The sequence below is a fragment of the Micropterus salmoides genome, unplaced genomic scaffold (assembly GCF_014851395.1).
Source record: "Micropterus salmoides isolate LMB-PRFRI ecotype aquatic unplaced genomic scaffold, ASM1485139v1 Ms_hic_scaffold_3488, whole genome shotgun sequence".
NCBI lineage: Eukaryota > Metazoa > Chordata > Actinopteri > Centrarchiformes > Centrarchidae > Micropterus > Micropterus salmoides.
This window is the reverse complement of record NW_024042804.1, coordinates 2,214-17,484: the sequence shown is the minus strand read 5'-3', so window position 1 is coordinate 17,484 and position 15,271 is coordinate 2,214. Positions and strand designations below refer to the sequence as shown.

The following is a 15,271-nucleotide window of genomic DNA, read 5'->3' as shown; positions in this document are numbered from 1 at the left end:
TCTAAAGATTCACGGACTAACACGCTGCTAATTTGGGTCTTTTCATTAAGAATCTTTTACGCATCAAAACCACTTGGTTAGGTTTAAATATAGGTAAAGGTTTTGGTTAAAATAACTACATTACTTACTAAAGTCCAGTTTCTGACCCACCCGTCCAAGCGTTAAACAATGACATTAAAGGGTGCCATGTGCGTCGGTACAAGACACCGAATGATGTGACAGAGCATTCACTAGGGCTGCAACTAACGATTAATGACAAAGAGAAGTGAAGAGTCTGGAATCTGACAATTTTTCTTTTAAAAATGATTCAATAGATTCTCTAAATTGTGGGCTAAATTTAATAGTTGACAACTTATCGATTTATTTGATTAATCGTTACACTTATTTTAGCACAAATCTTGTTCCAGCGTCTTTATTGTGGGTTTTTTAATGCTTTTCTATGTATAATAGTAAATTTAAAGGTTTAGTGTGTAAGATTTAGTGGCATCTAGTGGTGAGGGTTGTGAATTGCAACCATCTGTCCAGCCTACCACTGCCCCCCCCTAAGAGTGTAGGACAGCTACGGTGTCTGACATAGAACAAAAGGTGTCTCTTCTGAGACAGCAGAGTGGCCAGTCAAGAAATGAGATCTCTTTAGGTAGATTTATTAAGAAATTATATTTACTTAATTATTCAGTAAAACCATATTGTGACTTTGCCGCTGACAGACCACATGGAAAATGTAAGCCAAGGGTGTGAAACACTGTCACTGTTTCTGCACCACAGTCCATTATAAGCAATGTATTAAATAAAGTTTATACAAACATTGACAAGGGGAACACATTCATTCTCTCTGTGATTATGGACCCTCACCAAAACGGGCCAGATATAAACAACAATAATATCTGGCCCGCTGCCAGATTATGGTGATTTGATAGGGGCAAAAAATATAGATAAATAAATACTTTGATAGCTTTGCTTAAAAATAGATCTGTCATGCCAGCAACAGTTACTCACATAATCACTTCCTCTTTAGTGGTTTTGCCTACAAAATAAAAGCGCAATCTTAGATTTGAAGTTGAACTGAGCTTTTACTTTGAAGAAATCTGAACGACACTAAGTAACCTCTGAAAGAGCCGTCAGAGAACGTGATTCCCCTGAATGTCCTCTGCCTGGAGATACTGGGGAAATGAAAAAGCGTCCGTTGGTTGATGGATGACGATCAAACACCGAAACTAAAACAGTGCCGTGATCTGAGAAACATTCGCTGCAGAATCTATTTGTTGCAGAGAGGGGGGGGGGGGGCGACACATCATCCACCACCATCTAATGGTTGAAAATATTGCTCCGATTCAAAACTTATTTGCAGACCTCTGCAGTATGTTAGTACTACTTCTTTTTCTTCTAATGTACGTATTCAAAATAGTGATGAGTGCCAAGAAGAACGTAGTGACGAAACGCATTCCATAGCGCTGTTTGTCCATTTTCAGCTACTGTAGAAATATGACGATGCAACGTGGCGACGTCCATGAAGGGGTGCCCGCGGTTATGTACATATAAATGTCTCATTCTAAGGTCATTAAAACATAATGGTTTATTCTTTCTACACCACTGAAAACATAGTTATGGATCTTAAATTGCATTTCTGTCAGTAGATGAACAGAAATATTACACACTGAACCTTAAATAGTAAACAGCTGTTGGACTGTTGGTTAGACAAAACAAAACGTCATTTTGCAGTAAATTAACTGCACTTATTTGTACTTGTTTATACAAAAACAAACATGTTGTAGTAAAACTGCAGTGTAACTGTAACCAAAATAACTCGACCTGAAGCCCAGAAAGCTAAACTGAAACACAGATATTTATGAGCTGCTGTTAATCACTTAAGGTTTGGAAGGTAAAAAACCCCTATTAAATAAAACAAATCTGCAGCATTTTACAAGCAAAAATTTTAAAAATTATCCTAATTTAAACAAGGTGCTCCATCTCTCATGTCTTGTTTTATATTTTAATGTCACTATATAACAGACTTGTATAAACTATTTATGATAAAATGCACTCAATATGGGTTAAACAATTCCACATTGTGTGATTTCCCGAGCCGAGAACTGGTCTGAGTCGCTTCGGCTTGTGGATTTTGTGGTTATCTGTGAATAATGTTTGTAGCAGAGCTCAACCGGCCTCCTGATAGATACAGAGATTACCATTTTGTTCACATACTTTAAAGATATCCTTAAAGAGAATGTATTTTCTGTTTAAAAATGGACCTGCAAAGGCCTGGTACTTATGACTGAAACACCACCAGACCTGTGAAGGCCTCACACTGCCTCAAAACAGCCTTGGATTTTAGAAAAACTGCCTCCAGTTCTTTTTAAGTTCTTGAGCTTTTTCCCACAAGCTGCTCTGGGTGTCACAGGCTCCTCACACTTCCTCTTATAGAATGGTGAAATCAAAACTGCAGGTTTATTCATGCAGCAGAGGTGATTGTTCGCTTTCAGTGTGTATGAACCCATTTGAGGTGTGTTCGATTTATTGTTCCATGTAAACACCCGCAAACAGTGAGCGGTTAGCTGCTTGTGAGGTAAGACGGATCAAGTGCATCCAGAGTGTAAACACACAGGAAGCTCCGTGTAAACTGAGCTGTAGATTTAAATAAAGACAAACTCTACATGAGAGGGGTTTTTTTTGTCAAACATCCGCCATTTTAGGGACAAAGAGGGGAAACTGCTTTTACAGAAAGACCACTAGGGATGAAACGATAACCTGTTTAACGGTAAACCACGTCAACATTCCCGGCTGTTATTATTACCATACACATTTTAATTACCATGATCACCGCGTACGGTTAACCACGCAATTATAATCTCCCACGGTAAACACTGTTCGGCGTCTCCCAGAAGCAGGCGCGCATGCGGAGAATGCAACGTGGGTTTGTTTGGGCCACGGCGGAAGGCAGCGCTGCTAATCGTAGTTACATTGTAGCTAAAACATAGCCGGACTGGCCACTGGAGCACCTTGAGAAATGGCGGTGGGCCGGTCGCTCTGTGACGCGGTAAGGCCATAAAATAGGGAGATGATGGAAAAAGGTTTGGTTTTGCCTCGCTAGCCCTTCTACACTAGTACTACATAGGGCTGTAACTAACGACTATTTTGATAGTCAGTTAATCTAGCGATTATTGAAACGATAAATCGACTCTTGGGATTATGAATCGCAAAATTTAAATTAAACTTGAGGTTGTTTTAGGCATGTGCTACAACAGTCAAGACAAAATAAATACTGCTTTCAAAAATAAATCTTTTAATGAACGTTTCTGCTGCAGCAAAAGAAAGTTCCACTGAAATCGAGTCCTGATCTGAGCAGCTGATCTGCTGTTCAGTGACGGAGCAGTTTACACGCCGGCACTGCAACACACCAACTAACACTATATTTATACAAAGACAGGAATAACTTTGTTACATCTGCCAAATTTACAAGAGGGGATCACTAATAACGATTTTGTCTTCATCAGCAATAACGTTACGTGCCTCCTCTTCAGACGCTCCGGCGCTTCCAGGAAGGCTCAGCTTTGCAGACGCAGCAGTTCATGACCTTTTTAGCTGAGTGAAGAGTGAAATGCTCCCACACTTTGGAGGTCTTAGGTTGTGAAGGTGATACTGCAGCGCTCATGTTGTGTTGTTTTAGTAACTTTACTGATCACATCACTTTACTCCGTTAAGATGACGGGGATGTTACGGCCCAATGACATCGTGAACAAATCGATTCATTAAATTAGTTGGCAACAAATTTAATAATCGATTTTCGACGACTGTTAATTAGTTGTGCACCCCAACTACTACAACAAATTTTCAAATGTTGAACAAGATGATGATTGACAAGTTATTACATAGCATTAACAACTTAGACACCAATAAGAGCATTTTCCGTGCACAAGAAATTGATTAATAAAAACAACCCACAGACATGAAACGGCTGAAACTGGATTTAATATTCAACTAGTGGTAAAATAGTTTAATATTATGTGAAATTATAATAAATTACATTCTGAACATTGTACTTTTTATTTAATGTTATAATATTATACTACAGTCTTTCCACTAGGATTTGTTTCAGGAGGGATAGTCGATCCCCGAAACTAGTTGTGTCGCAGAGCGGGCGTGTTACGGAGACGTGGTGTCGATATAGACACCTTAATTTTGGCTGTTTAGGCTCGTCACGTTCTCCAAGTTTTCTAGCTCCTGATGGCGCTCGATACAGTTACGCTACATTCAGATATTGGCCAATGAGACCATGATTAGGGCCCCATGAAATCCGTTTTAATTTGCTGCCAGATTCCGTTTAGATATTAAATAATTGAGTGAAATTTTAGTAGCAGTGCTCATAATTTAGCAGCGGCGATGCGGCGAAAAATAGGTGAAACGTATCCCTGTCATGTGCACGTCAAGATTAGCTTATAAATTAATATTTAGATAATGGATTTGTGAAATCTGTGAGTAAATAAACCCAGCTTTAATAGTTGAACATATTTACAGTACAAACCTTGTCAGTGAAATATGAGGGCAAAAAAACAACACACAACATTAGAAAACAAAAAAATCGTTCAATAATTGTAATCGAGGTGAAATGTTCAATTAATCGCTCAGCGCTCCTTGTTTACAAAGCCTGACCGGACGTAACTTTTTAAACTGACTCCACCCACACAGCCACGAAGTCTACAACGAGTTTGCGCCTTGGATCTGCAAATGTGGTTTCATTTCTGAGAGTTTGTTGAAGTGATGAGGTCTTTTTAGCACGTGTTGTATGTGTGTCTTCGTGTGTAGAATGGACGTTAAGCGCTAAGCCCCGCCCTCGCTGTAACACTGAGGAAGAGAGGACAGAGGCAGCGCCTGTAAACACCAAAACATAACGGCACAGTTTTTCTGTTCGTTTACATACATACATATTTTATTCTCAAATTAAAAACCCTGAAGGGGACGGACTGTCTCTGTTCTTGACTTTGGAAATTGTAGTTTTTAATACATTTAATTGCTTTTGTGTGTGCAGAATTAAAATCAATGCTGACCTTTTTCTTCTGATCACTGAGGGAAACGGTGTATGAATAATGTTCTGTCAACGCTCAGTTTGCTGCTTATGTTAGGTGAATAAAGGTATTTTCTGGTTAGTATTTTTGTATTTAAAGGATGCATTATATAGCTGCTTGCGGTTTTAGTTCCCGTGTTGTTTCCCTCCATCAGACATGAACAACAAAACACCCGGTTGCATCAGAAAATGAACACAGACACAGTGTCAAAAAATCTATCTCAAGTCGCATGAAATGGAGGTATAAACTCGAAAATGAAAATGGAGGTTTGTTCACAGCACCTCTGTGCAGATGAATCTGTCAAATGCTCATTTAATAGCAAAACAATCAATACATATCTCATTCAGAGTCTGTGAAGTAGAAGATTTTATTTTACCGGGAATGGAACTGCACCACTCCTCAGTTCTGGTACGAAATAAATTTAAATGTGTGACAGGTTAGTCAGTTATGCAAGAGGAAGAAGTCACAGATTGCTTATTTGATCTGACACTTTAATAGTAAAACATTTTTATGAAAAAGCTGAAATGTGTTTTAGTTTAATGCTTGTTGAACTCTGAGTGGCTGCTGCTGTTTGTCTTTACTGCACAGTTTGGCACTGTTATTTCATGCACCGCGGACTCCAGTAACAGTCTGTCCCTGTGTTAAGTACTGTACTTTATTTGTGACTTTTTTAAAAACAGACCCCCTACAGTATGTGATATGAGGATTTATTTACTTTTCTCTGCTTCCTGTTGTTTGTAAATGGAACATCTTCGGTTAAGCGGACAAAACAAGACATTTGAAGAAGTCACCTTGGACTCTTGGAGTTTAGGTTGTTTTGCAGTATTTTCTGATGTGACTAAATCAGGGGTATTCAAAATCTGAGACTGCGAGCCTCCCATCAGACAAAGCGTGCTAAATGGTGTACAGTTGTGGTTATAGTAGCTGCTTTTAATTAAATTTTATATAATTCCAAAGCAAAAGTCTTTGTTAAAAAGTTAAAAGTTTTAAGTTAAAACCTACTTGGCAATAAATCAGATTGTTTTGAGTGATAAAGCCTGGCTGTTATCTTGGAGCAACCTCTCCATAGTTCTTTGCATTCTTGGTTTTGAGGTCTCATGGATGATGCTGGCTAAGAGAACGATCTTTTAGTTGTGTTAGCAAACACGTTAAGTGCAATAGTAAATTAATGACTTATAGGAGTATCCTACGGTGTCTTCTTCCCTATATTCCCCCTGGTGTTGATAATAGTGTTCATTCTGAATAGTAAACCTCGTTCACTTAATGGTAACGTTAGCTAGTTAGGCTGTGTGTTGGACATCAGTAATTCGCTTGAAAGATCCTTAAATAGGGGGTGACAAAAATTATGTGAGTAGTCAACTAATTGAATAAATAATTAACAGAATAGTCGACTATGAAAATAATCATTAGTTGCAGCCCTATTGTTGTTACAGTTCTAGTGCCTTGCATTATGGGAAACCCTACACGAGGTAGACTGGTCCGATGCATACTGGAGATTTTTCCCGAATCAGTACGCCATCCGGGTATTTTTGGCATACTGCAGATTTTGCTTTTGTTTGCATACTATATTTAGGTCAAATCAGTACGTACTACTAGTATAGTAGGCGGCTTCTAATACAGCCAGCTCTCATTTGCGGGAGTGTTCCTGTTTTACGGGAATATAAAAATAAGTTGATGAATCAGAGCTTTACAAACATACTGGCTGAAAATATCCAGTTTATGTTCTATTAGAGGGTACAAAGATGAGCTGTTTCCAGTGATAAGAATAGCTCAGTGATATGGATATAAGTGCTCTTTTTTAATGCTTTTAGATTAAACAACCTCTCCATTGTCAATAATTGGAAGAAATGTTTAAAGAGGTCATATTATGTCCGAAGTCCAGCCCAAAGGGAGTTCCCATCTCCCACAGAAAACTCTCCTCTGAAATGCCTGAAAACAGCTCGTTTGTAGTCCAGACGCTTCCCTTTCATCCCTGCGACGTCACAGGGATGAAAGCTGAATGTGCCTCATAACGCTCGCCAAGCGGCTACTCCGACACGCCCTCAGAAACAGCGATGGAAAAACACTGAGCTGCAGCACACAGCTCTCCTCTCTCTTCCAAACACTAGCTACCCTCCAGGCAGTCGGTGGACATAAAGTTAAAACTTTATGGATGAAAGATACTTTTGTTACAGATTAATAACTCACCACTCTGAAACTCTTGCTCCAGTCCATGTTGCCAAGCTGATCGGCAACATACTGGCTTCTCACTGACCCGCCCTTCTCTGCTTCTGATTGGCTAGTAGTCCTTAACTAGGAACTGAGCATGTGTAACTCCCAACAAAGATCATTTAGAGACAAGATGCATCACTCCATAGCTAAAACGAAGCTTTCAACACAGGGTGAAAAGAGGAGCAGCAGCAATGTGCAGTATGACATAAATATGGTCCATCCATCCATCGTCAACCGCTTATCCTGCGTACAGGGTTGCGGGGGGGGCTGGAGTCTATCCCAGCTGACATCGGGCAAATGGCGGGGTACACCCTGGACAGGTCGCCAATCCATCGCAGGGCCACACATAGACAACCAGTCACACTCACACCTAAGGACAATGTAGGGTCACCAATTAACTTAGGCGACAGTGCTAACCACTGCACCACCCTCGACAAAAATACAGTGTTGTTTGAATATGAAACCATGTAAACCTTCTGGTACAACCCCTAAATAGGATTTTGAACCTCAAAATGAGCATAACACCACCTCTTTTTGTTGGGAGGTGAAAACATGGTTGCAGAGTAAAGGTCACATTACCCAGCACACTTAAGCAATTTAATATTTGCCCATTGATTACAACATACACATTACTTTTAAGCTGAAACTTTAAAATCACTCCCAAATCAAATTCAGACTTGTAAAGAGATCACATAGTGGAATTTTAAAGTGATTGTCAAAGAGCAAATCACACTATTTTTACTGATGAACAAGTTGAATCCTCTGCAAAACATTACAGATACTGAATGATTAACTACAGCTCACGGTTTTATGATAGCTTTCTGGGAATTGTGTGGCCTTACTCATGCAGCCAGGTGACAATTAAAAGTTTAACAGCAAAATAATTTCTATTAATATACCTTTCAAATAAACAAGGGTGCACAGGCGTTTTGAAATCAGCTTTACAGGAAGTGTGTCCACGTTGTTGTAGTAATGACAACAGGAAGCTAGCTGGCTGTTCTGCAAAGTCAGCTGTTATTTTTATGCTCAGAAATGAAATTGAGGTTATCTGGAAAACAATTGTGATACATGCAGATAATCAAGATCATGCAGGTTTATGCTTGTCTCAGTTTCCAGGCTTTTTCCATCAGAATTATTAGTAACACTGGTAGTAGTCATGTTGTAAGAGAAAGCATCAGAGTTAAAAGCTGCATAATTTTCTTCATATTTTGAGTCAGTATCTGGCTGCTGATGCGCCTTTGCAATGCAAAACAGTCAGAGGAGTTAATTTTTAACATTTCCTCTCAGAGTTGTTTAATATATTACAGTATGCTGCTCTCAGTGCTGTTTATACTAGAAGATGGTGCAAGTTTGTTTCTAGAGGCATTTACAATTTAATTAGACGTTTCTCATATCTGAAGTTTTCTCTATTTTTCTTTTTTTTTTTTAATGCATAAAAATATCAAATTGTAGAAAAGGCTGAAACCATAGACGGTGAAAAAGAAGTAGACAAGGCCACCGTGACATCACCCGTTGGCATCTTGTTTCAGCAGGCTACCAGAACAATGTATTGTAAAATTAAGAAGTGACGCGTGGTGTGAAGCACACAACATATTCTTGAGGAACGGTACGTTGTAGGGCTTGATTTTGTGTTGTATAAATGTGATTTTTGATGAGATTTTCTCTCGCACGGAGCAGAACTCTTTCACTTTAGCCCCTTTTCCACTGCATGGTAACCAGCTCGACCGACTCGCCTTGTTTTGGTTTTCCACTGCTGAAAAGTTGTAGCTGCTTCCAGGTACTTTTTTTCGTATCAACTCCCGTCGAGGTTCCAAGCGAGCTGAGGCGATACTAAAATGTGACGTTAAAACACGGCACTATTCACTGCATCATCAGAGACAAAGGCCAGCAGCAGAAAGTTCTATATTTTACAATTTTCATACGTTATTTCATCACTAAATCCACTTCTGTGAAGTTTTGAGGTGAGAAATCAGCTGTGTGGATTTCAAATATTGACAGTTTTACGAGAAGTGATGGCGGAGCAAAAATGTGCTTTAAAGTTTTTCGGAGTTGAGGAGCTCCGCAGGTGGCGGCGGGGAGGAGCGTGTGAGGCCGGCCAGCCGCCCGCTCACAGCGCCCTCTGCTCCCGCCGTCACACAGACCGCTGCAGCAACAACCAAAACACATCTGGAAGGTTTTCATACCGCTTATCTGTCTTTACATTATGAGGAATGCTGAAACGTTTTAACTTAAATCAAGAGAAAGCTGTGAGGGTCGCTGGTGTGTGTGTGTATCTCATTGAATATTACGTTGCGGCAGTTGTGTGTGGCGTCGCTATGACAACCAGCTACATTGAGGTGTGCTATCTCTCTGAAACTTCTCTCAACCATAGATGTTATTTCTGTCTCCAAATTCTGCAGAGCTTATTAAAAGCCAAACTCTTAACAGTGATCACGGTATGGCTGCCTTGGGATCCACACAGGGATCATCAACTCCTCGTCATCATGTTCCTGTGCTCTCTTGTCTTTCTGTCAGTGGTTGGGTGCTCCCTCCTGCCAGCGAGGCAGCTATGCCTTCTACAAGTCGGTGAGCAGCAGAACTCAACCCGATGGGCCCGCCCAGGTGTGGAAGCTCGGGGAGTTTTACTTCATCCGCTGTGGACCGCAAGATCCCGTGTGCATCGCAGAGGTGAGATACCTGCTCACATGGCTTTTCATCTGGCGCTCCGTTAGATTAAAGTAGCTAGCTTATGATAACAATGGCTCACATGACAAGGTCTAATGTGTTTGTTTGTTTTTGATTTCTGACCCACAAACTTTGGTTCAAGTAAACTTTTCTCATCAGTGTAGTTTTCAGGTGCAGCAGGCAGCTGTTTTCAGCTAAAAAAAAGCGCTAAGAATGTTCTGTACACGACCAAACAGCAAATAGCTGGTGAATAAAGTGGAGCATTTAGCAGCTGAAGAGCCAGCAACACAGCATGTAATGTTAGTAACTTAGGGCTGGGCATTCGATTGATAATTATCACAATAAATGTCAAATCATTATTTCTTTCAGGTTTAAAGGCTGATTTTTGCTCCTGAGTGAAAGTAGAAGATGGTTAATTGTGGTTTTAAACTTTTCTTTAAAACCACTTTTTTTTACAGTGGATCACTTCACAAATCTGAGATTGAACATTCAAAACTATTGATCAAATCTTTATTCGGTCCCTTTCCCTTAACAAATAAATATATAATAAAAGAAGTCAGTTCTAATTTGTTCATTAATTAAATCAAAGATTTATTCAACATTTTTTATATTGTTTTTGAGGAAGATTATATTGTTATAATTATTATTGTGTTAAGCCCTAAATTAACATCAGCTAGGTTGTGAGTTAGGAAACTGTGGATACTGTTGCTACTGCGACATACTGAAAAACTTATACTGAATACACTGAATACTACACTTCCTGTAATATATCCTGATAGCATCTTTGAGTAGGTCCTCCCTCCCTGGAAAACACCAGTGTCTTTCAAACTCCAACCCTGATTTTTAAATGGCATCTGCAGAAACCTAGAAAACATTATCATACATGTTAACCCTCCCGTTTTTGGCGTAAATCTCCCGTATTTTTAACCTTTCTAAAAAAAAAAATTAAAAAAAAAAAAAAAACCTAGCTGTGCGTATTTAATATGTAGAACATTAGCTTGAACAGTGACGTGAAGTCAGCAGCGCGTGGAGGCCCATGATGTATGATGCAGGGCTGTACAGAGGATTTTTGTCGCATACAGGGAAAGTTTTAAAAAGAAAACCCAAAGAAATAGGGTATTAAATAAGTCAAAGATACTTAACTGAACAGACACCCAAGTTTATCAGTGAAAGTGAACCAAAAAGTTACAGTTGTGTGCTGGACAGCTGATCAAACACTCACGATAAAGCTCTGTTAAAGCCGAGGGGAGCTTCAGGTTCAGCTGGTTATTCTCTGCCACCTTTTCACATTGTCCTCCGTTGTCACTTTCATACATTATTGTTTTTACAGCTATTTATAGTTGGCAGCTTTTAAGGGCCAGAGGCTGAAATGAAGGCCTACATGAAGAGCCAGTATAAGAGAAGAAATCTTTTTTTTTTTTTTTTTTTTTTTTGGTTTGTGTTGATGTTTCCACAGTATGGATGTGAAATAGGTCTTAAATTGCATTGATAATGGTCTTTAAAAGGTCTTGAAGTCTAAATTTAACTTGCAGAAACCCGCAGTACATTCAGCCATCATCAAGGTGCTTTTTAGCTCAGTTGGTAGAGCACAGGACTCATTGCCTAAGAATTGTATGTTTTATCCTCTTATTTATCTTTTTCATAATCCTCTTCAACAAAGTTCTTTATGAACATTCACCCATCATTCCCGTCATCACAGGAAAACAGAGTATTTAAAAAAAAATAGGGCTTCTGTACATGAAGAACCCCTGCTGATAAAGTCAGCCTATTTTGTGCAAAGAGGCTGGTGTTTTGTTTTTTTGTTTGGTTTTTTTTACAGGCAACATTATTATAATTGCTAACAGCATGTAGCAGTGAAAGGTTACTTTACAAATTGAAATCCTTTTGTATGTTTTATTTCTCTGCTCCACATAAAGAGCAGATTTTAATATTTGCACACTGGAAAATGGATGGTGGCCAAGTGTGACTGAAGGTGAGAGGCAGGTTTTTTTTTTTAGCCTGTGTGCTCAGTCAAACTCCTTCTGGATGAATAATAAAACCATACAAAGAAGATGCAGCAGCAATGTTGAAACGTCTCCAAGAATCACGTCTGACCTACAAATCTGCACAATCTGGTCCACTTCAGTTCAGATAATGTTATCTGTAACTCCCAACTCATCGACCTGCAGGGCCGGACGATTAATCGAATCTCATTTTCAATTATGATTTTGGCTTCCAACCATAATGAAAACAAGATGACCAAGATAAAAAGATTGTTTCGCTTACCTTTTGTCTTGTGTTATAAATGCAGCTCACCCTCCTTCCTTTGCATCGAGGCGCTCCCGCCCCTCCCTTAAAGTCCAAACTCAGACTCAGCCAGGCTGTGGCATGTTCAGCGCCAGCCAACATGACGGGGATTATTATAACTGGTATAACTTGCTCGTCACCATTATTACCATAACCCCACTGCATTTTGCGCTGAATGAATTAGCCTGGAAGACTTTTCCTCTACTCTTAGCTTAACAAAATACGTTTTATTTATACTTTTATCACTCACCGTTTGGTTCAAGTCACTGCATCTCCCGACAGAACAACAATTTCAGTGTTATGTAACTAGAGGTGTGTAATATTGAGAAAGTGATATCAAGATATTTTCTGGTATTTTGTCAACAATGATAAAACACAGTGGCCGGTGAATAAAGACTGCAGCTTCTCAAGACTAAAGCGGAGCTCCTGTGTGTTGCTTGCCAACTGGAATGCCCCAAAGTTGGTGTCGACTTCGGCCCTGGAGAGAAACAAATCTCCGCTGTGCTTCCTGACTTCGGTCTGGCAGCCAAACAGGAGTGATTTACAATAGGATATTAATTGTTGCTCATGTTATTAATGGGGGAAAAAGTCAAATTTATTTAAAACTGAAGCATTTAAGTGAAAACAATATTAAAAACACTGAAATTAAACGGTGCGAGTATGAGTAAACCATTTCATCTGTCAATCTTTTGTTTTTGTCAATTGTCATCTGACAATTTTGTGTGATAGGGAGGGCAAAAAAAACACTTTACATTAGCACGCTAACGTTTAGCTCAGCCTCACAGAGCTGTTAGCATGGATGTAGACTCTCAGTCTGGCTTTAATTCATAATACAGAGCACTCTCACACACAGAAACACAGCAGCACTGTCTCCAACATCTTCTTCAAGGTTACAAATATTCATTTAGATAAGAAATGATTTGAGGTTTGGTAAGTTATGCTTAATGGCTGAGTTATGTGTGATGCAGCAAGACGGCCAAAGGTCTTCAAGGCATCTGTGTTTTTAAACAACGTTGTATTCTTCTTCTACATTTGCAGTTGACCTTACTGTGGGAGGACCAGACACGGCAACACCTGCTGGCCAGCGCCAGACTCTACTTCCTGCCAGAGGACACGCCAAAGGGCCGGACCAGGGAGCACGGAGAGGTAGGTCAAAGGTCACGGGGCTATTTCTGTTTTTTTGGGGGGTTTTTTTGTTGTTTATTATTTAATAATACTATATTGAGGTATTTTTTTGTTTAATTTAAATTACATGTGGCATTTGTTACCATTTTCCATTTACACCACCAAAAAACAAACAAACACAAGAAACTACATATATCCACCACAGGATATGACATACTGGAGGCAAAATAAATATTGAATGTAGTTAATGATAATTGTGTACTATAATAATAAGAACTAGACTATATCACATTTTAATCACAATTGAAAGTTACACATGACACCTAGTTGCCACTTTATTAAGTCCATATTCGGTTTTTGTTGAAAGCGTTTTAGAGAGGTTTATGTGGTCATTTTTGGAGGTTGTAGTTTTGTGGTGCTGTTGAACTGCATTGTATTATACTGGAAGGTGTTCCTGATATTTTGTTCATCCCATTTCTAACAATGAGGGTAGCCTAAATAACTGAAACACCTCTTAGTTTAGCATGTGAATGAACCTAACAATAACGCATCAGAATGGATTTGTTGTAGGGCTGAACGATTTAATCTAATTGTGATTTTTCTACCAAATATTACGGTTTGATTGACTTTTTTAATTTATTATTTTTTGTTTTGCTAAAGTTTAAGATTCACTGCCAGTCTTACTTTTGACGGAAGCCGCGTCAAGCAGCACAGAGCAGATGAACCAGGCAGGAAGTCAGACACAGAACGGCACAGAGAATCCGGTTGATCTTCAAAATAAAACACCTTTTTGCAGACTCCCGATGGTACATCAACAATAAACACAGTTAAAACGGACAAAAAGAAACAATATAAGTGTGTAGTACAAACATAAAGGACAACTGAACAAATAAGCACAATCTGAACAAGTTGGCAAAATCAGACCGGCAAAACGGTCTTATATTCTGAAACGATTAATCGTTCAGCCCTACTTTGTTGGTGGTATTTTGTATTATTAATCTGAATCTGAAGTGTAAGGTAGCATCACATGCAAATGTTTAAGTAAGCTAGAAGTACAACAAAAGTGTACTTACGTACAGTACTTTCAGTAAATGTTCACTCTACATAATGTGAAGCATAAAATAACAGTACATAACATGTCTTCTGTAAGTCCTGTCGTCTGGTAATGGAAGTGAACGTCTCCCTAATATAATCTGCTTTAAGAACATCTATTAATAACTTGTGACAGGAACACTGCCTCACAAATATCTTCAGCCAAGAACCGCTTAACCTTCAGTCAAAGTCTCTTCTTGTTGATCAAAAATTATCTTAACCTGACCTTCTATCGCCTTTCCCCCCTCATGCTGAAATAACTTGTGCTTTTAATAATGAGCACTGACGAACAAACAGTTTACATCTACTCTCTGATGTCATTAAATACTCTGCTTTAATTAATAATCCCTTCTCTTTAGGTAGGAGAATCGGTTAAGTTACTTTTGAGTACAAGAACAATCAGTGATTTTCACATGACCAGAGTAAGAAAATAAGGCTCAGATGTGTATGTGTTTTTGATTAACACAGTTCACGTGCAGGCTGCAGCTCAGCCCTCACATGAAAATCCCCCTTTGGAAATGAGACTAATGTATTACCCAAATGTAAATCCTATGACTTGTCTGAAACCAAATTTTCCACATTTTGAACTTGGATATTCCACTTTTCAAGTCTCTATATAGAGGTTTAATTTTTCCTGGTGGAAAAATGAGCCCTCTGAAAGTAGTTTTATTTTGCCCAGTTTCCTTTTAATATAAAGAGTTTATTTCTAAATACTTTGTCTCATTTGTGTCATCTGAAAGCCATCTTTTTTTTTTTTTTAAAGACCTGTAGGATCAATCAGTTTTAATATCCTTGGGAGAGGAACAAGAATCCTATGATCTGTAATATAATGT

General features: G+C 38.9%; 1 protein-coding gene across 1 annotated transcript; it reads left to right on the top strand.

Moving 5' to 3' along the window:
* Window positions 1-9,586: 9,586 nt before the first annotated feature.
* Window positions 9,587-13,367, top strand: LOC119884480 (AT-rich interactive domain-containing protein 5B-like; the record flags this gene model as incomplete). Its single annotated transcript, XM_038694883.1, has 3 exons — window positions 9,587-9,607; window positions 9,702-9,938; window positions 13,260-13,367. Coding segments are annotated over exons 1-3 (366 nt in total), but the record flags the coding sequence as incomplete, so codon positions are not given.
* Window positions 13,368-15,271: the final 1,904 nt, after the last annotated feature.